This window comes from Phoxinus phoxinus (assembly GCF_949152265.1).
Source record: "Phoxinus phoxinus genome assembly, chromosome: 9".
NCBI lineage: Eukaryota > Metazoa > Chordata > Actinopteri > Cypriniformes > Leuciscidae > Phoxinus > Phoxinus phoxinus.
In genome coordinates, this window is record NC_136884.1 from 13486776 (window position 1) to 13509007 (window position 22232).

The following is a 22232-nucleotide window of genomic DNA, read 5'->3' on the forward strand; positions in this document are numbered from 1 at the left end:
TTCAACGTTTTGCTTATTGAATCAGTATCTCCTTGTAAAAGGTCTCAATTAAAAGTCAGATCCAGTCGTTACAGCGACTGTTTACAAATGTTAGCATCTAATTTATGACGCACAAGACTCCAGACAGTCAAATGACCATGCTAGACTTGGATCCTCCAGACAGTTGTATATTGTCATACTGTGTATAACTTCCTCATTCAGAGAACAGAACTTATCTCAGAACTTACACTACTCGAACTTCCTTATAATGAGGCTAGCTACCATGTGACTCAACGGCCGTTTCTTCTGACTTGATCCTGTACTCAAAACATGATGTATTCAAGGTCTGAGCGCTTTAATGTAATGCAGTCGTTCGCGGGATTAAAGAGCTCTTCCTGTGGTACTTTCTAAATCTGGTGTGTTTGATCTTCAGAGGTGTGTAATGGGAATCTGAAGAGCATCCTGGGTTTGTTCTTCATCCTGTCCCGCTACAAGCAGCAACAGCAGCACCAGCAGCAGTACCTGCAGTCATTGGTGGAGCTTCAACAGCACGTCACGCATCAGAGCACAGGGGCGGCGCCAGCGAGCCAGCACAAAACACAAGACATGCAGTCCAGGTAGGACACGTCTAATGAGACCTGTTGCTGCCGCTACTCTATTTGAGTTCTGCGTCTTTATTCAAATAAATAAATGGAAAAAATGCTGCCTTAGTTGAATTCTATGTTCATAGACCTGGTAAGACTTATATTGTACTGTCTTAACGTCTAACATTTCAGTTTTCTGGAGCTTATTCTGAAGATGTTTTGCAAAGTATTTTCTGTGTTTTGTCTACTTAACAGTCAACATAAAGGTACAAATAATTACCAAAACAGCTCGCTGTTGTTCACATAAAATGAAATATGGCTTCTACTGTAATTTAAGATACAATGTAAAGAAGCATACAATGTGTTAGATCGCTAGATCAAAACCAGTTGAGTCCTTCTGAAAAAAATGTTTTATTAGTAATTTATAAATATCACATATATTATTTTTTAGTAAAAACGTAAATTGATATAATATTATATAATACAGTACAATTTAATAAATATACCGTTATATACTATAATAATGTAATATGATATAATATAATATACAATAAAACATTTATATAATACTGTAATATAAAATATTACTTTTTTTACTAAAGACACTTGGCTTGTAACCGTATGTACTGTATATACGTACTAGTAACTAGTTACAGTTAAACAGAATAATAGAGGTGTGTGTGTGTGTGTGTGTGTGTGTGTGTGTGTGTGTGTGTGTGTGTGTGTGTGTGTGTGTGTGTGTGTGTGTGTGTGTGTGTGTGTGTGTGTGTGTGTGTGTGTGTGTGTGTGTGTGTGTGTGTGTGTGTGTGTGTGTGTGTGTGTGTGTGTAAAAAAGGAAGGCCATAACTGTGATGTAAATAGATGAGTAATCTTAGCAGCAGCTACGGAGAGGAGATGCCGCACATGAGTGGCGTTACACAGCCTGGTTCACGTTACCTGGCCCAGAATGCATTTCTGTGTGTGTGGGACAGGCAGAAAAAGCACGAGTGTGCGTTTTGTATTGCTGAGTTCTCTGTGCTGTCAGCATTCACTAGTGCAAAGAGAAGAGGGAGAGAGAGAGGAAGAGAGTGAGAGAAAGACAACAGCTGCCCCTCATTCTTGTCCGGGGCTCGTGGGATCTCTCTCAACTCAGATCCAGCAGTGACAGGTGTTCAGAGGGCCGTGGACTGCCAGCCTGAAACACACACACACAGCTTTAGCATTCCACACACACCAAATGACATCAGCGAGCAGAATTGGGCCAGGAGGGCTGTAGATTGGCCGCACTCCTTGAGGATGTTGTAAACGCAGTCTCCTCAGATAACTATCACAGTTCTGTCCAGACAGTCTGGTAAAAAGGAAGCTATTGTATTGCATTTAGGATATGTTTCTTCAAACGTTTACTAGCTTGCGGTTACAGGTGTTAAAATGGGTGGCTGGCTGATTAGCTGTGTGTGTGTGTGTGTGTGTGTGTGTGTGTGTGTGTGTGTGTGTGTGTGTGTGTGTGTGTGTGTGTGTGTGTGTGTGTGTGTGTGTGTGTGTGTGTGTGTGTGTGTGTGTGTGTGTGTGTGTGTGTGTGTGTGTGTGTGTGTGTGTGTGTGTGTGTGTGTGTGTGTGTGTGTGTTGAATCGGTCACAGGGGTCTAGGTGATTCATCAACTCTGGTCTTTGGCCAACAGCACAGAAACACTTAAACAGACTCCTGGGAGTTTCTTAAAGCATTTTAGCTTACTGGCAGAAGCGTATCACATACTCAGTGAATAAACTCATTATGTTTAATCCAATGGGTAAAACGGTCTTCCGTACAATGACCCGAGCAAGCGTCAAGTTGCTGGTGCTAAATATTTTTTCTGTTCATTCTTAAAATTTCTGCTTAACAATACATTTTATTTAGAAGCCAGTCTGAAGATATTTCATTTTATATACAGTACAGCATATTGTGGAGCAATTAAATTTCAGCTATCAGCACTATATTTACTCCCATTTCTGATCATTTATTTTTTTCAATAATATAATATAATATAATATAATATAATATAATATAATATAATATAATATAATATAATTATATTACACTGTCAGTGTAAATGCTTATAAAATCCCAAAGTAAGTTTTTAGTGGCTTGTATTAATTTAATTTTTTAGCTTTGAGGGCATCTATACTCTATATATTGTATTGTATTGCTAAAAGTTAACAACATTATATTTTCAGCTGATATATGCATTCAAAAATACTGATGACTCATCTTGCACTCAGGGGCATACCGGAATTTTTAACCAATCAATTGTTTTCTAGAATAAGCATGCCTTCTCTTATCCATACTTGCTATGTTCTAGCAAAAGCATCATGATTCCTATGACTTAAACTAAAGACTATTGACTATTTACCAAAAAGAACAAGCCCTTCGATAAGTTCCGCCCCAACTTCCTGTTTCAATAGGAAATACATCAGCACAGGAAATAAAACTGCATTGAGACTGCTGCATTTACTGCTAGATTTACACACAGTAACTTTGATCACTTTTTACTGGTAAGGACATTATATAAAATTCTGTTGCTTCTGCTTTAAAAAGGGAAATTGACTTTTAACACTTTTGACACCAAGTCAGCTGGATATCTGTTTTGTTTTAAAGATTTAAATACCATAATACAACACTGTCTGAGATCCCTGGGAATGAGGGGGGAGCTTTTTATAATGCACTCTGGCTGGTTTTACTCACAAGCACTGCTCCCATTTACAGTTTTAGAGATCCAGGCTTTCTATAGCCAACACCTGCTGGAGTGTCGGTCAGAGAGAGAGAGAGAGAGAGAGAGAGAGAGAGAGAGAGAGAGAGAGAGAGAGGGGGATAGCTGGACATTGCGGTGCCTTTAGGTCTGGGGAAGATATGGGGGGTGAAGTGTCATCCCTCCCTCTTAGCGCACCATGTCCCGAGGTGAACAACTCGACTCGGTTGTCTCATGCTCACGATTGCCTGCCCCCAGCTCACGGGACAGGAAGAGCCGACTGTCCTATGGGAGAAAGTCTGACAGCAATAGGTACAGTAGTATTGATCGTGTCACGTATCTGGGTTACATAGGTGCTTTGACTGGAAGCAACATGGTTGTTGTAAAATTTGTGGTAGTTTATTAATCATTTATGGTGCAAGTTTTTGGACTGTCCTATTCAGTGTATTCAGGCTATTGTGTCCCTCCAGATTTGATAATTATTCTGGGTCTACAGTGTGACATTTCATATTTAGGTGTTTAGTTCCTTTTTTGGAAGTTGTCTGTTCTGCTTCGAAAATGAGATGTTTCTCTCTCGGGAGGTAAGTTGAAACTCATTTTACGGGTTGTTGCACTTCTATCAGTTTAAAACTTTTCTGCAGGTTGGTCCTTCTTTGCTTCCTCTTTTGCTGTTGAAAGTCATCTAGTATTATTGCATTAGAACTTGTAAAGTACTGATAGTTAAGAGTTTTTATTTTAAAGGTATAGGATTGTCAAAAAAATGTTAACTAAAACATCTCAAATTAATAATCAAATGCACTTTGTTAAAATGCATCAGAATGGACATTTATTAGTTTGTTACAATGCAAATGTTACATCTGCAGTGGTTCTATGTTGTTTGATACATTTTTACTGTCAGTTGGAAAGTTTTGATTTATAATTTATGCTTTTGTAATGTGTCTTTTGCTTCTCTGGTTGATACGACGGTTGTCTTGACGTCCATTGGCGTGGATGTATTGTAGCAACAAAAAAAGTGATCACCGGTGCTTATATGACTGGACACTGCACAGTCTGCACACTGCACACACAACATTTAAGATTTTTCATATGCACCCTTATCATTTTGATGCTTTTACATTTGAGTAGGTAGGCTAATCTTGAGATTTATTGATTCCCATTAGACACACTATAGTGAATGGTTTTTTAAATCCTCACTAAACCTAATTGTTTAGATTCAATTTAAGATTTTCAGAATAGTGACCTTGGCGGATTTGGTCTGTGTTTGATTTCTCACTGTGAAGTGTGTCTAAATGGCCCACGACAACAGATTTATCCTTGAGATTGTCAGACTCACCGCTGTCATACTTTCATACTGCTTGGCTGAACGCTTATAAGTGAAGTGAAGGAAAAAGAAAGAAAGAAGGTTGTAGAGCAACTGCCCCAGCTGAGTTCCTCTTTGAGCTGGAGGAGAAACGATGGGCCTCATTAATCTTGTGGACATGATCACATTCTCAAGAGAGAGAGAGAGAGTGAATGAGAGAATGAAAGACAGTGTTAGTGTCTCACCGGAGCTGTCTTTGGTTACAATGCTTGTTAACCTGCTGTCTTGCCTCCTTCTTTTACTGTCTTCCTCTCGCTCTCTCAGTCTGGTGAAGTCTTTGTTGCTCCTCAGGGTTTTACCTGAGGTAGTCTAGCCAGCTAGACTCAAGCCAGCTCATTGTCACGCACTCGCCGTAGAAACATTCTTGGTGGTCATAATGATCTCTTTCTGAGCAGAAACTCCCACCTTCTCAGTCACTTTGGGCAACTTTTGGAAGAATGGAATAGAAATTCCGTTTTTTTCTTCTTCTGTTACTCTGAATAGATAAAGTTGATATCCAACAAGATATCCAACAAGATAAAGCTGGTTTTACCTTATGTCTAAATGGGCGTGACATGACACAATCACAACCAATCAGAACATATTTGATATTTAATTATGTGGAACAGGTTTTTGAACCAATAAAATTCACTGTGGGCAGGGTTGCCTATCACGGAACACTAAAGAAACATAAATCAAATGACTGAACACTTGTTACAATAAGGGTCTAAATTGGTAATTCATGATCCAAGATGGTGTAGATGGTTGATCAGCTCTATTACCACCTGGTTTTGACCTTGTAAACCATTCTGATTGGTGGTGGTAACCCACTTTGGACCAGCAACTAACCATATTGACGACCTTTTACTGATATGAGCTGTTGTTTTCCAGCATGGCAGATGGTGATAGCAACTAGGTGCTGTTTAGATAGATGTCTTCTTACTGTAACTGTTGAACCGCTGTGAACTGGACATTCCCTTTTTCTCATTCTCTCTCATCTTTCAACTTTATATCAATTTTCATCCATCCATTGACATTCTCGTTCCATCACGTGGCGCTCACAAACCTGCTAAACGCAAAAGCTTGTCAAGGCACATTTACCGCTTAGACACAGCATATACAAACATATACAAGCAAAAATGCACACCCAAAACGAACAAAGGCAGTGTCAGTCAGCTGTCAGGGGATGGAAAGAGAGAGATATTTGAGACTGTTCTGTGTTTTGTGTTTGGCCTGAGGTGTTTGGGTTTTGTTTTTTATGTACAACTCCTACTGGCAGGACCCAGTGGCGTAGGCAGAAATTGTATTTTGGGCAGGCCAGTGAAAAAAATTTGTGGGCCTATAGTTTTTCCTAGAAATTACTTAAATAATAATTAAACCTCAGAGAGTAGAAAAAAGAATTGACAAACTACAAAAACAGTTACACCTTTATTTTGCAATATTCGGCAAAGGCAACAACAAAACACTGTCTAATCATCATGTTCAACCAACAGAGCTCAATAAAGGCTGGACAAACCAGCATAGACAATAACCTGTCTATTTTATTCAGGCTAGTCAGCAGTGCACCCAAAACAGTTCACCCAAAAATAAAGTAGGCTAAAAGAAATTTAAATAATGAAAACTCTCAGCAGAGCACGGTTTGAAATAAATAACACACCCTAATTTCTGTTAAATTAACCATATACAATGCAATCAGCCTGGTGAAAATGAAGCTTTTGTGCCAAAAAAATAGCAACTCATTTAAAACTAAACAATGTAGCCTATAAGGCATATAGCTATGCACAACACACCACTAAGTTAACTTAAATCACTTCACGGGTAAAAATTACGGAAATTAGTTAAACAACAGGCCTACCTTTGTTGCTTTCATTCTACAAAACAAGACGCAAGCGCCTGGGTTTAGTGTTGAAAACAGAAATGATCTCATCATAGTCCAAAGAGTCACTTTTTCAAATAACTTTTTGGCTAAATAGCAGCTAGCAAGGTTAGCTGGCTAAAGGCCGCCATAGCCGGCTGCCCAGAGAGTCTTCCTGTCGGAACCCCTAGCAACCGTATAACCAATTACAATTACAATTTTATTCGGAAAACAAATTAAACACACACACCAGTCAACAATAAATCAGGTTTATATTAATATATTTTCTTAAATACATTTGAATAATAAAAATAAACTAAAAATGTATTTTGATCAAACTTGCCTGGGGCGGGCCAGTGAGTAATATGGGCGGGCCAGTGCCGCCCTGGCCCTTTACTGGCTACGCGCCTCCATCTATCATTTATTCTATCTGACAATGTATTCATTCATCCAACCTCGGCAAGGGTCTGTTCAATTATATTTATTATTATACTTATTACTAACTTATTACAGTTTTCATTATAGTATGTACACTACTGTTATAAAGTTTGGTCAGAGTTGATAAGATTTTTGTTATGTTTTTGAAAGAATGTAATGCTTTTAAAGGCTGTATTTATTCGTTCAAAAATAGTCAAAACAGTAATATTGTGAAATTTTATTATAATTTAAAATGACTTAAAATGAATTATTTTTTAAAAACAAATGCATTTCTGTGATGCATCACAGAAATGCATTTGCAAAATGCCATGGCAAAGTTACATTTTCAGATTTGTCCTCCTTGTTCCATATTACTAATATGCTTGATTTGGTGCTCATGAAACATTTATTATTATTAGTATCACAGTTGAAAACGAATATTTTTGGTACAAACCGTGGTACCGTTTTTTTCTTGAAACATTTTTTTCAAGATTCTTTGTTGAATAGAAAAAGTTCAAAAGAACAAGTAAAAGTACATGTAAAGTGTAAAAGTATTTACTGTCACTTTCAATCTAAATGAATCAAAAGAATGCTTTCTTCCTAAATAAAACGATTTACTTCCTCTATTCAAAATCAGGATCAGAAAGAGCTTTATTGCCAAGGAATTTACCTTGGTATTAAAGCTTCGAGTTAAAATCTTACTTACCCCAAACTTTTTTGAACGGTGTATATTTATGTATTATTTATACACACAGTTAAAGTGTTCCTGGAAGAGGTATGTGTTTTTGTGAGAGAGTGAGTTTGAAGTTTTTGTTTGTTGTTGTTGTTTTACTGACTGGACCTACAGGAATATCATCTCTGTCATGTGGGATTACTTTCTTTGAGTTACATGTTGTTATGGAGGTCATTCTCAATGGATCAGTGATTCAGCACTACGAAAAATAAAGCTCTTACTGTATTCACACACGCATAGTTTAAGGTACAGGTTTATAAAGAGTGTGATTTGGCTTTTAACTTTAGATCTACAGCATGCAATGGCTACTTGAACAGTAGGACGGTTGGAGAAAGTACGCATACTTGTGGTCGGAGACGAGTGACTTGTCATGTGAATCTGAATAGGCGCACACAGAGGCCATGCTGTTTGCGTTTGCACGTGAGCGCCCAGCCCTGATTGTGGCTCGCTAAGTGCCGCCCTTATTGCATTAGAGAGAAAGATGCCACAGTTTGAAAAAGAAAAATTCAATCCAATCATTAACCTCATTCCTTTCTCTCTCTCCCTCCCTCTTTTTCTCTCCCGTTTCTCTCTCGTTCTCTCCCACTACCTCTTTACAGTCTCACCGCACGATATACAAGTCCACCAGGTCACAGTGGAATAGCAGCCCCTCAGAAGAAAAACACAAGGTAGAGTCTTTACAGTATCTGCCTGCTCTCGCTCTGTTCTGACACCTGAAACTCTCCGCAGACCCTCAGGCTAGAGACTGGGAAAGCCGATCTACTGATGTTCAAAGCTGTAGCAACAGATCGGGGTGATGGAAGTGGTGGATGATAAACGCATGCTGGTGGTGTCCGTTCTTCAACTGTAGTCTAGATTATTATTTTTTTCTCCCATTTTTAAAATCTTTCTGTTGCTGAATATCTCGGTTCAGCTGAGGTGAGCGGATGCGAAATTCGACGAATTCGTCCCGAATCATCCCTAGATCTTGAACGCTGTTTATCTCTGACCACTTTAGCCGGAGGTCTTTGCAGTTTGAAGCTTCGACAGCAGTTGTCTGGCCCTGAAAGCATTTGCTTCATCTCAGAGCTGGTGGGAAGCTGAGTGCTGGCGAAGCATTTCAAGCAGCCCCTGGCCAAACTATGTGAGATATGTGATGGACACTGTGTTATATAGTGCTTACTCCACTGACAGCCTGATGGCTAGGGTTCAACTGATGGCATTATTTGCTCAAAGGCAACATGTGCCTGCAGGGAAAGGGACAGGAATGGAGACTCTGCAGTTCTCTTTGACTTATATGAGGTCTGGGATCTTCTCTCAAAGCACTGATATAAAAATGTGTCCTGAATCAACTTTTTGGACTATACTCTCGTCCTAAGTTTAGACGTACTGTATATTTTATTATATAGACTTTTAAATAGTCTGTAAGGATGTAGAGTCCTGTTCACACCTAATGTTATCAGTGGGCTACATTACTGGCAATAGCTTTTGAAAATCTGAACAGATATGAACGCCTGGAAAATAGATAAATATTATATCAAATACCTCCAAAGAGGAAAAAAACAATAAAAATGATTAATTTTAAAGTATATCTAAGTATACGCTTTCTCCTGTTTTGTCTTTAGTTTAGAGAGATGCATATAAACTACCTAAGGCTTAATTGATTAATTAAACAGGATTATTGTGTAGTAATTTGGGTTAGAGAGACAAATTGAATAACCTACTGTATGATCCTGTTTTTTAAAAAGGGGAAACCAGAATAGATAATAATGCATAAATTAGCTGTCCTCCAGTATCCAAAACTTCCACCTCAATCCAAAGTACTTCAATCGGAACGATTAAGATTCACCGGAGATGACAGAAGCAAGTCTTATTTGATCCTGAAACATCCTGCTCTAAATTTTAATAGGCATAATTTGAAAGATTGTATCTTCCATAAGGCCTTTTATGTATGCAGGACACAGATTGGAAAATATGTGACATGTTAATAAAATTCAGTTATTATTTAGCAGTGCAGAGAAACCCTCACGGTTTTCATCTGAGCCCTATTGACACTTTAATTATTACCCTAAAATAACCAAGAGCAGATCCAGAGACCTGATCTTCCAGCTGACCATCTCAGCTTCAGGAATAGACTGTTTAATAACAGCCTCTAAAGCAGAATATGCTGTTTCTGTGCCATTAGCATCATCAAACAACCCTATAAAACAAAACAAATAAATAAATATTTCAAACACGTTTCCCTGCTTCCCTGCCATTGGTCAAACAATAAGATAGTCTTTCCTCAAGGTTGAGCCAGTGTGTTGCTGTGTCGGCTTGTTTTGGGATGCTTAAAAAGAGTAATGCTTTAAAAGTACGACCAAAAAAATCAGCCTATGAATGTCATATTTGCCTCTGAATATTTCATCAGGAAAGTATTTTAGCATGTGCAGAAAATTATGCACTGCAGCTTTAATTCAGGTCTATTTTAGCAACATTCTCCTTCTTCAAATGCCTGGTAAGCACCAAATTTATTCTCTACAGGCATATTTGTGTTTGTGTATGATACATATTTATGCAAAGCATAGTCTAAGGAACATTTCAAGACCAAATTAGAAAGCCAAATGTCTTATAAATGCTGATGTCAGATGTTGCCTGCATCTCTGAACCAGGGCAAACTGAATCTGCTCACTTTTGATGTGTTTTCTTTGCAAATTCAGGGGGAAAAATCAGCAGATTCCAACATGATAAAATGCGTTACGCTCAGCTGAGGATACCACGGTTGTATTGATAGCTGAAAGCATGATAAAATTAGTCAACATATTTAATAAACAAACACATGAGGGCTGATGTGAATCTGCTGAGCTCTCAATAGACATCTATTCCATGTGGGCCTGTTATAACAAAAACTTCTAAAACTCTTTCGTTCAGATGCTGTTCTCAATTCATGCAAAGCTGTCCTCCCCAATTTTCGCAGAAATAACCTCTCTGGGAAATAACACGAGATATGCTTTTTTTCAGAGCCGCTTTTCACATTTGTGTATTATCATAGCTGGCAATGGTGGCCTGCATAACAGGTTAATAGGGAAAAGCAGAAGTTCCTGATGGGAAATGAGCGAGTGATGAAGCAGTGTCATTAGAGGCTTGATGAGACATGCACCTCAACTGCCTGAATCATTGTTTTCCAATCCATCATTTCTGAGAAAGCTATTTGCTCTGATTCTTTATAATAAGACTTTTCAAACATATTTGATCAGCGCTGAACTTCAAATGATGATTGAAATTTAAAATGGTTTTATAGTTTACCAATTTGGTTTGATAAAATCAATTGCCTTTTGCCGTAATCAGAGTTGAGTAACGTCGAACGTTTCTGTTTGCTGAGAAATTAATCGGCTCTAAATATATATATTTATATCTATGTCAATGTCAAAGAACCTGTAAATTCCTGCCTTTTCAGTTCTCCCACGACATATTTATGAGTTGTTGTTAGGCGGATGTACCACGGGATTGTTTTTCCCAATTAAAAGCTACCGCTCGTGAGTCATTAACAAGCTTTGTGCAGGAGTAAATCATCAATAATATGGATACAGCACAGGGCAATGCAAAGAAAAAAACACACATACACACTCCAGGCTAGTTTCATTGCAGATTTTAGAGCAATTAAGGGCTGTTTATTATGCTGGCATGTTGAGGAATGAGACGTTTTATTCCTAAATGGCATTCATTTATTGACTCAAAAGGCATTACCAGAGCTCTATGTTATTAGAGCTTATATATAGTTGGAAATATATGTCTACCCTCCATTGGAAGTAAACCTTCACAATATTTGAATGGAATGCATGCATGTGTATGGGTTTACTTGCAGTTTATCTATCTATCTATCTATCTATCTATCTATCTATCTATCTATCTATCTATCTATCTATCTATCTATCTATCTATCTATCTATCTATCTATCTATCTATCTATCTATCTATCTATCTATCTATCTGTCTATCTGTCTATCTACCTGTCTGTCTGTCTGTCTGTGTGTCTATCATAGTTAGAAGAAGTAATCTCATACAGCTCATATTCAGTGATTGAAGACCAAACTAATGTGTTAGTGTTGTTTGTTACAGGTTACCAGGTCCCTCCAGAGTCCCCGCTGCAGGCAGCGGCAGTAGCAGCAGTAAAGCCCACGGCTCCTCAAACCTGAACCGAAGGAGCCAGAGCTTCAACAGTATCGACAAGAGCAAACCACTGCAGTATGCTAGCGGCAACGACAGAGGTGAGTCATTTACAGACTTTACATTCTCTATCTTAATATTAAAATCAAGGTTTCTGCATGTCAGTAACACGAAACAGCAGCAGCTATATCATGTTATCCACTAGATGGTGCCACTATCTAAGAAACAATAGAGCTGTGCGACCGGGCAAGATGCTCTAAGCTGGTTCCCCCAGTAACAAAAATGCATTTCTTATTACATTTTCATAATGATGTAAATAAATCTGAAGAAAAACACATTTTCTGAGGAAAACGTCGGGCCTTGAAGTATAATATTGCACTGCGGTTCCTTTGTGGTGTGGTATTCACATCTGAAAAGGTGATCTGCCTTAGGCATTCACTGTCCTCCTCCTACATATTTAGAGATGACGTTAACCCTTTAGGCGCCAGAGGTTTTTTCCTAAAACGTTTGATTTTGACATCTTAATTTCAAAAGGCTATATCTTAAAAGTGATAAAAAGATAGAGACTTTCTGTAAATTAGAGAAATATTAAGGATGACCCAAAGTTTATGTAGGGATTACATTTTCCCATCTAATTTGCATATTATGACGTCATATGGTGGCGGTCATCTTGGATTATAGTATTTTCATGAAAATTCACAAATTTAAATGATAAAATGCATGCAGCACTTCTTTCCCCCCAAAATGTCCCTCACCTTCTGTATGCTATATTGCACAATACTGAATGCTCAGGTAAATAGTAAGTAGTAAACAAACTGTGTAAATCATTACTAATAAATGGTAGAAACAAACCGAATGCATGTAGTGGTTGGCCTTTTTGCTGTAGAGATTTTCCATTTACTACATACAGTAGGCACTCTGATTATATATATATATATATATATTATATATATATATTATTCATATGACACACAAACACAAGTAGACAAGACCTGCTTAGTTGCCCCGTGTCCACACCACCTCTGCTCCTGCTACGAGCAGCGCGGGCGCGGCCAGATCTGCTTCGCGCGCGCGCCGAGTGCGCACAGCTCGGACTACTGTCATTGTCATTGCGACTCCCCACCCTGCCTCCACGTTGCCCCATAACTGTCCTATGAATACTTTGACCTCGTCTAACATACCCAGTAGCTTTAGACAAAGTCTCCACCACAATAATGTCGCCGCGATTGCGGAGAGGCACACGGTCAGAAGACAAACTACATGGCTAGCGCGGTAAAAAATCTCCCGCCTCGTTCCCCACAACAATAACACACCTGCTAACTTCGCGATGAACACTCCGACCCCGGGAAACATTGTTCCCACCACTGACATCGGGCAAAGGACCATCTACATTGGGCAAAGGATTCACCGTTTGTGCTTGGTGTAACGTACGGGCTATACTTTCACTTTCATAATCACCATCAACTTCTGAAGGCAGATATTTCCCTTCAGAACCAGGGTCCGCGAATAGAAGACCCAACACTTCATTGTGGGTAAGCTTTATTGATACAATTAGATAATAATAATTATTATAATCTAATGCAAATACTCGCTGACGTTGACAATATTGCTTTGATAAAATGGCTCACTCGCACACTAGCTCCGCTTTTGTTCGCGCTGATTCAATGCGCTCTAGCTCGAAGATTTTGTATAAAAGCATGACGTTTTTTTGAGTCTGGGATGAAGTATAACATGTCTGCCAACTAGTGGATGGGAGGTTGAAGGAAATGTGACACCCTATTTGACAAAATCGGCCGTTTTATTCAGTGCCGCATCTTGTCGAGTAAACTCGACCGTGGCGCCTAGAGGGTTAATGTTATATTTTTGCTTCTTCCACATAACCAGCCTATTCAGGGTTCACTTCAGATTTCATCTTCCTGTCAGAGCCGAGCCATCATTCAAAGCCGACTTCATAAAACCACACGGCTATTCAGCCACCAGTGTGTAAATCTCCACAGGCTAGTTGGTTACTTCATAAATCTGCGCTAGACCTGATGGAGTGTGTCGATTGAAGTCGGGTTGGGAGTTCAAAGACGTGTGACCTGTATTTCGCCCCTACTTCACCCCTCACAGCAAGGATCCATGGCGATCGGTGAACAAAACGCAACTGATTTCCCTCGCAGACTGTTTGTTTTGGCTGTGCTGCCCGATTAGATTTATACTGGACTTTACTGGTCCTTGTTCACCGTTAGCACAGATGCTGGTGTTCCCAGACACTGGGTACGGAGAGGGCGAGACGGCACACACAAAGCCAGACAGAGGGTCTCACATGGCAGACGGAGCTTTGGTGAATCAAAGAGTCCTAATAGGCGACGTCTCTCTTGAAACCCATGGCTGCCCTTTTCCATCGGGCCTAACATTACTCAAAACCTTGATTTACAGGGCTACTCTGCTAATACCTCCACAGATGAGAAAAGCAAACTCCCATCTGCCTTTTTTTCCCTCATCTTCCTTTTTCTTCTGTCCAAAGAGTCTGCCGCACTGGAGGAACCATGGGAGGGGCTGGTAGGGAGAGAATGAGCTCTGTTCCAAAAACTAGTGAGCTGCCTACCTAGCATTTTAGGACACCATAGGTGCACTGTAGACACGAAAGCTGTTCCAAACAATAGGCAGAAAAATTATGCTGCCTTTTGAGACTTTGAAAAATACCATACCAAATTGTAAAGGTATGGTCACATTAAGGAAACAAGCTCCATTGTGGATTGTCAATACTCTAGTGATATACAAAGCAGTTCACAGCTTTATTTTGGTCAATGTGGTAAATCAATGTGTCCAACTTGAACCAGTTGGGTAAATATTGCACTAAATTCAATTCAATTCAATTCAATTCAAGTTTATTTGTATAGCGCTTTTCACAATACACATTGTTTCAAAGCAGCTTTACAGAAAATGCATTTCAAAAATATACATACAAAAATACAGTTAGTTAATCATGAAATTTAGGGCATAACATATCGCCGGCGTTGGGTCGTCTCTTCACAGGCGTCGAGTCGTCTCATCACAGGCGTTGGGGCATCTGAAGTCTCCATGAGAGGCTGGATACATAACTGGAGCTGACGAACTCTATTTGAGTTATCTCGGGACAGGCGTCCCGAGATAACAACAAAAAAGGCAGATGGGAAATAATTAGCGTAGCTGCTGTTCATAATATGAATGCATTTGATCTGATTTAACTGTAGTATAAAAGGTATGAGATGCATCATGTGAATGCTTGGCTAAAGAGATGCGTCTTTAATCTAGTTTTAAACTGGTAGAGCGAGTCTGAGCCTCGGACAATATCAGGAAGGCTATTCCAGAGTTTAGGAGCTAGATGTGAAAACGCCCTCCCTCCTTTAGTGGACTTAGATATCCTAGGTACGACCAGAAGCCTCGAATTTAGCGATCTTAAAGAGCGCGATGGAATATATGGCGATAGAAGATCTCTTAAATACACAGGAGCTAAACCATTTAGGGCTTTATAGGTCAGTAACAATACTTTGTAATTGATACGGAACTTAATAGGTAACCAGTGTAGAGATGATAAAATTGGTGTTATATGATCATATTTTCTTGACCTAGTAAGAACTCTAGCGGCTGCATTTTGGACTAACTGTAGCTTGTTTATTGAGGATGCAGGACAACCAGCTAATAGAGCATTACAGTAATCTAGTCTCGAGGTCATGAATGCATGAACTAACTTTTCTGCATCAGAAACTGATAGCATGTTACGTAGCTTAGCAATGTTTCTAAGGTGGAAAAAGGCTGTTCTTGTGACATTTGAAATATGATTTTCAAAAGACAAGTTGCGGTCTAGTATAACACCCAGGTCTTTTACTGTAGAGGATAAAGTAACAGGACGTCCATCTAGATAAAGGTTGTATTGTAAGAGGTTTTGTGGGCAGTTTTTTGGACCAATCAGTAATACCTCCGTTTTATCTGAATTTAATAGAAGAAAATTACACGTCATCCAATATTTTATATCTTTAACACACTCTGTCATTTTAGATAATTTAGTGTTATCATCTGGTCTAGATGAAATATATAATTGAGTGTCATCAGCATAACAGTGGAAACTTATTCCATGTTTTCTTATAATATTACCAAGTGGCAGCATATAAATTGAGAATAGCAGGGGGCCTAATACAGATCCTTGCGGCACTCCATAATTTACTGACGTTATCTTTGATTTTTCCCCATTTAAATGGACAAAATGGTAACGGTCTGATAGGTACGATCTAAACCAGCTTAATGCCTGTCCCTGAACACCAGTGTAATTTTGAAGTCGATCTAAGAGTATTTTATGATCTATAGTGTCAAACGCAGCGCTAAGATCGAGTAAAACTAGTATTGAGATACAGCCTTGGTCAGAAGCTAAAAGTAAATCATTTGTAATTTTAACCAGCGCAGTTTCTGTGCTATGATGTGGCCTGAATCCTGACTGAAACTTTTCATAGATATCGTTTTCTTGCAAGAAAGAGCACAATTGAGCGGACACAACTTTTTCAAGTATTTTAGACATAAATGGAAGATTTGAAATGGGTCTGTAATTTGCTAGGTTATTTGGATCTAATTGTGGTTTCTTAATAAGAGGTTTTATAACTGCTAGCTTGAATGTTTTTGGAACATGTCCTAAAGATAAAGACGAGTTAATAATATTGAGAAGAGGCTCTTCCACTACAGGTAACACTTCTTTCAGTAGTTTAGTGGGTATTGGATCTAATAAACATGTTGTTGGTTTAGATGCAGTGATAAGTTTATTTAGCTCTTCCTGTCCTATAGTTGTAAAGCGCTGTAGTTGTTCTTGAGGGGCGATAATTGAGGCTGAATCATAAGACGCTGTCAAAGATTGTACATTTACAATTGTGTTTCTGATGCTTTCTATTTTCTCAGTGAAGAAATTCATGAAATCATTGCTATTAAAATGTAACGGAATATTTTGTTCAGGTGATGTCTGTTTATTTGTTAATCTAGCCACAGTGTTAAATAAAAACCTTGGATTGTTTTGGTTATTTTCTATTAGTTTGCGGAGATGCTCAGCCCTGGCTGCTTTTAGAGCCTTTTTATAACGTGACATACTGTCTTTCCACGCGATTCTAAAGACCTCTAAATTAGTTTGTTTCCATTTGCGCTCTAAGTTACGAGTTTCTCTCTTGATAACATGCGTAGCACTGTTGTACCATGGTGCTTTAGTTTTCTCTCTAACCTTTTTTAGTCTAATTGGTGCAACAGTTTCTAATGTACTAGAGAAAATGGTGCTCATACTGCTAGTCATTTCCTCTAGCTCATCTGTTTGTTTGGGTTCACTGAGGAGCGGAGATAGATCAGGTAAGCTATTCAAGAATCTATCTATAGTGGTTGGAAGGATTGTTCTGCCTGGTCGATAACGTGGCGCAACATGACACATTTCAGCCGTACGTAGTATGCAAGTTACCATGTAATGATCAGTGACATCATCACTTTGCGGTATAATATCTATATTGGTTGGATCGGTTCCATATGATATAATTAAATCTAGAGTATGATTAAGACGATGAGTGGGACCACTAACGTTTTGCTTGACCCCAAAGGAGTTTAATAAATCTGTAAACGCAGCTCCTAACGCATCATTTGTGTTATCAACGTGTATGTTGAAATCTCCAACAATTATTGCCTTATCGACATTGACCAATAGATCTGAGAGAAAATCTGCAAACTCTTTTAGGAAATCAGCGTAAGGCCCTGGCGGTCTATATACGGTAGCCAAGGCTAGAGATAATAGGGATTTCTTTCTTACATCTAGGAGCGTAACATTTAGAACAAGTACTTCAAACGAATTAAACCTGTGACCTGTTTTCTGAGTAACATTAAGAATATCTCTATAGATTGTTGCAACACCGCCGCCACGACCAATCAGACGGGGCTCATGCTTATAACCGTATCCTGGTGGAGTGGACTCATTAAGACCGAAATAATCATTTGGTTTAAGCCAGGTTTCAGTAAGGCAGAGTACATCGAAGCTATTATCAGTGACCATTTCATTTACAATAACCGCCTTAGGTGTAAGCGATCTAATGTTTAGAAGACCTAGCTTTAGAAATTGTTTTTGTTCACTAATATTGAGATTTTCTGGTTTAATCACAATTAGATTTTTCTTAGATCCTACAGTAGATTTATTGTTTGGCCTCACTAAACGAGGAATAGACACTGTTTCTATATAGTGTTCTACACTGGTACTTATATCAATTAATTTGGGACAGCAAAGAATGTGATTTGGACTTTGACTTACTAGTCATATGGTGTGTAACGTCTTGGAGATGTTGTCCGACAGAACAGCCGCTCCGATTCTGCTGGGGTGCAGGCCATCAGCACGGTAGAGCCTAGGTCGCTCCCAAAACAGATTCCAATTATTTACAAAGAGCAGTCTCTGTTCATTACACCATGACATCAACCATTCATTTAGTGCAAACAATCTACTGAACCTTTCTTGTCCTTGTCGGTACGTGGGAAGCGGTCCAGACACGACGATCTTTGCTTCAGGCGATGTTCTGCGTACCGTCTCGATCAGGCTCCTGTAGTCCCTCTTCAGAACCTCCGTCTGCCGCAGCCTGATGTCGTTCACCCCCACGTGCAGCACGACAGCTCCGACGCGCTCGTCACCGTTCAGGATCTCGGGGACCTGCGCAGCGACATCGAGAACACGAGCACCAGGAAAGCAGTGAGTGCGCACCATACCTTTACCTGAGGTAGCGCGGACATGCCGGACCATGGAACTGCCGATGATCACAGCGTCGTCGCGTTCCGTCTCGCGAAGAGGGGAGAAGCGGTTCCGGGTGGAGATCTCGAAGACCGGGAGGGGCGGAGAGGTCCTTGCTCTGGTCCTGGCTCGTGTCTTCCGCTGTGGCATCACCCAGGGTCCATGGTGCTGTGTCGGTGTCGGGGTAAACGAAACCAGGGGTGCTCGGGTCCTGTGCAGAGAAATACACGGAGTAGAGGAGACCGGAGTCGAAAAGTTACTAACCACTGACTTGTGAGCATCGGCGCGTGATGCTTCAAGCGCTGATCGTCGGTCTCGCAGCTCGGCCTGCCTCCCCAGCAGATCACGGATCTGCTTCTCCACGGACTCCAGCTCCAACCGCACCGAATGCAGCTCAAACGTGTCCTCACCTGCACTCAGAGGTAGACACACATACGATGTATTCGCCATTATGACAGATGAACAATAAATTAGCAGTGATGCTACCAATATCACTACTAATTTAGGACTGAAATCATGGATAGAACCCGTATCCTTCCAGTGATTCGAGTGTAAATAAGACGGTCGATAGGAGAGACCACGCGTGCAAATGCTAGCGGGCTAACTTAACGTTAGAGATAGTAACGGAAGATCGGAAAGTTGGATATAACTAGCGATATCAAAGCAATCCGATTGTTTTTATTTTTTATTTATTTTTTTATAGAGAGTAGTATCGGAGATATGTTCACACGCTCGCAAACTAACGTTAACAGTTAAGCGATTCGAAACACAAACACAAAAACAAGCGATTTGAAACACGAACTCCAAACACAACCAAAGCGGTTCGACCACAGACACAAACTTCAAACACAAACAAGCGAATTCGAAGCACAAACACAAACTTCAAACACAGACAAGCGATTTGAAACACAAACTCCAAACACAACCAAAGCGGTTCGACCACAGACCCAAACTTCAAACACAAACAAGCGAATTCGAAGCACAAACACAAACTTCAAACACAGACAAGCGATTTAAACACAAACTCCAAACACAACCAAAGCAGTTCGACCACAGACACAAACTTCAAACACAAACAAGCGAATTCGAAGCACAAACACAACTTCAAACACAGACAAGCGATTTAAACACAAACTCCAAACACAACCAAAGCAGTTCGACCACAGACACAAACTTCAAACACAAACAAGCGAATTCGAAGCACAAACACAACTTCAAACACAGACAAGCGATTTAAACACAAACTCCAAACACAACCAAAGCAGTTCGACCACAGACACAAACTTCAAACACAAACAAGCGAATTCGAAGCACAAACACAACTTCAAACACAGACAAGCGATTTAAACACAAACTCCAAACACAACCAAAGCGGTTCGACCACAGACACAAACTTCAAACACAAACAAGCGATTTCGAAGCACAAACACAAACTCCAACACAAACAAGCGATTTCAGTGATTCGAGTGTAAATAAGACGGTCGATAGGCGAGGCCACGCGTGCAATGCTAGCGGGCTATCGTTAGAGATAGTAACGGAAGTTCGGAAAGTTGGATATAACTAGCGATATCAAAGCAATCCGATTGTTTTTTATAGAGAGTAGTATCGGAGATATGTTTACACGCTGGAAAAATAGAAAATGCTCGTTTATAAATGAGTGTAAAGAACAAAATCAACGATTTATGAATCAAGTCGACGGAGCTTCAAATACAAACACAGCGCTCACTCGCGACGCATGCCCTAAATGAAAATTTCCTGATTGAAATGACTATTTTACCTGTGAAAAATTGTCATAAAGCAGTAAATATGGCTGCACCTTCATAGGGGAGGATATCCCAGAATGCATTTTGCCAAACGAGAAGCTGAAAAAGTGTCAGGAATGGTCTGGTACATACTGTACAGCCTGAACAAAATGAAAACTTTCATTATTTTTATGACACCATTGTTGTGTAATTCTGCTTCTGATTTGAAATGTGTTGTTGATTCATAATTTCTAACGACTTCGGTCCCCATTCAAATAGATCAGGAATTTCCAAAGTATTTTGTCCCCTTAGTACCTCATTAGATTTTAATTCATAATTCATATTTTAACACATTCGCGTGTTCACTCTTCTGTGAAGTTTTGTAAGGGTTACATGAGATGCAGGTAAATTAAATGTGTTTTTTAGATAGTGTTTTATTTTTATGTTTTCATTCAAAATATTTATTTTAATTTAAAAATTGTATGATTTAATTAATTATTGATTAATTAAACGTTTTTCGGCTCTCAAACCCCCTGCAGTTCCCTCAGGTACCCCCAGGGGTTCACAAACATTAGGTATTAGTAAAATATAAATAGATCAAGAAATGGCCAGAAATAGCTTGCGTATGCTGTTATGTATCTATTATTGAATAAACTTTGTTAGTTTAGCAACATGCAATCAATTAAGATGTGAAATTAGTTTTATTTGCACTCTATGCTGCCTACATAGTGTTCCAAATCAGGCACTTGTGACAGTTGGGATGCTGCCTTTGTAGCCCTTTAGGCAGCTCGCTAGGTTCTGGAACAGAGCTAGCATGTAGTCTTTCATTTTATGGCAGGCTTGAATACAAATTTCATAATCCGGAGTTTGACCTTTAACTGATTTAATCCTTAACCTCAAAATCTGTCAGTACCCAGTGCTACCGTCACCTGCGTATCTCAGCACAAAGCCTCTCTGTGGATGCAAATCTCACACTGTTTATAAACCCTATGCCAAGTTAGTAGGCACAAACACTTGCATGTTAAGTAGTCTTGTATAACAAAGCTAATTTCTCCATTCACACTGACTGCAGGAGTGAGTCAGCCATTTTAGCTCAGTTCAGGAGGCTTTCAAAAGCACTATGTCCAGTTCCTGGATTAGTTTGAAGGAAATCGTTGTTATTTAGTACAGTCAATGAACTTCTGGCATAGCTTCATACAGTAGCACCTGTGACGGTGGAGATATATCAGAACTGGACAGAAGAGATAACAAAGAAAGCCAGAGGCAAAGGAAATGGCTAATGTGATCCATTTTGGATTAGACAGTAGTGGATTAAGTATGTTAAACATAGTTAGAATTGGTAAACAGAGTTGCTGTCAGTACACCTGTTAATATGTTTGTTGTGGAATGTGTAAGGCATCCTACCAGAATTCCCAGACCAAAGTGGAATTTCACTTTCAACATATGGTGTAGAGAAAAGGCGGTAGCTATGGTAACCACGTTCCGATGGTCTGGTGTATGTACGTGCGTGAGAGAGGCTGTTATTTAAGCTGCTGTTATCTCCAAAGACGGGGTTAATTTAGCTGACACATGCACTGAAGCCCGATCCACACAACGCTCATTCATAGTCCAATCACTGTTCCCTCTACATGATTTCAATGGAACCAAATGAAGTCCCATCTCCTCCTCTCTTCCTTTGTGTTTAGAATTTTTCAGCTTGAGTCTTTGATATATCTGGATGCAAATCAAAGTTAGGGACAGCCTGAGTTACTGTGAGATTAAGCAGATTTATTTGCAGTTTGTTGTGTTATAAGGCAGCTGAAGCATTGGTGTATTTACTGATCTTTTGAAATTCACAGAAACTCATTAAAATTGTATTTTATTTTCACATGGAAGTTCAGTGAAAGCAATCTGATTTAAAAACACTTGAGAGTAAATCTCACAAAATGAAATAAAAAACAGAAGTTTTTCATTTTTCTCTTGATATTTTCTTTTTTTCATTCTAATATTATTTTTATGACAGGTAA

At 39.4% G+C, this 22232-nt stretch overlaps 1 protein-coding gene across 8 annotated transcripts in view; it reads left to right on the top strand.

Moving 5' to 3' along the window:
* Positions 1-22232, top strand: part of nav3 (neuron navigator 3) — a 160140-nt gene that overhangs the window by 65082 nt on the left and 72826 nt on the right. For 7 of the 8 annotated variants that reach the window (XM_079622177.1, XM_079622181.1, XM_079622179.1 and 4 more), the window contains exons 5-7: positions 413-596; positions 8208-8276; positions 11686-11834. In XM_079622177.1, coding sequence (XP_079478303.1) covers positions 413-596; positions 8208-8276; positions 11686-11834 — 402 coding nt within the window. Of the gene's footprint in view, positions 1-412; positions 597-3379; positions 3577-8207; positions 8277-11685; positions 11835-22232 lie in introns of those variants that run through there. The other variant, XM_079622184.1, reaches the window with a different exon arrangement.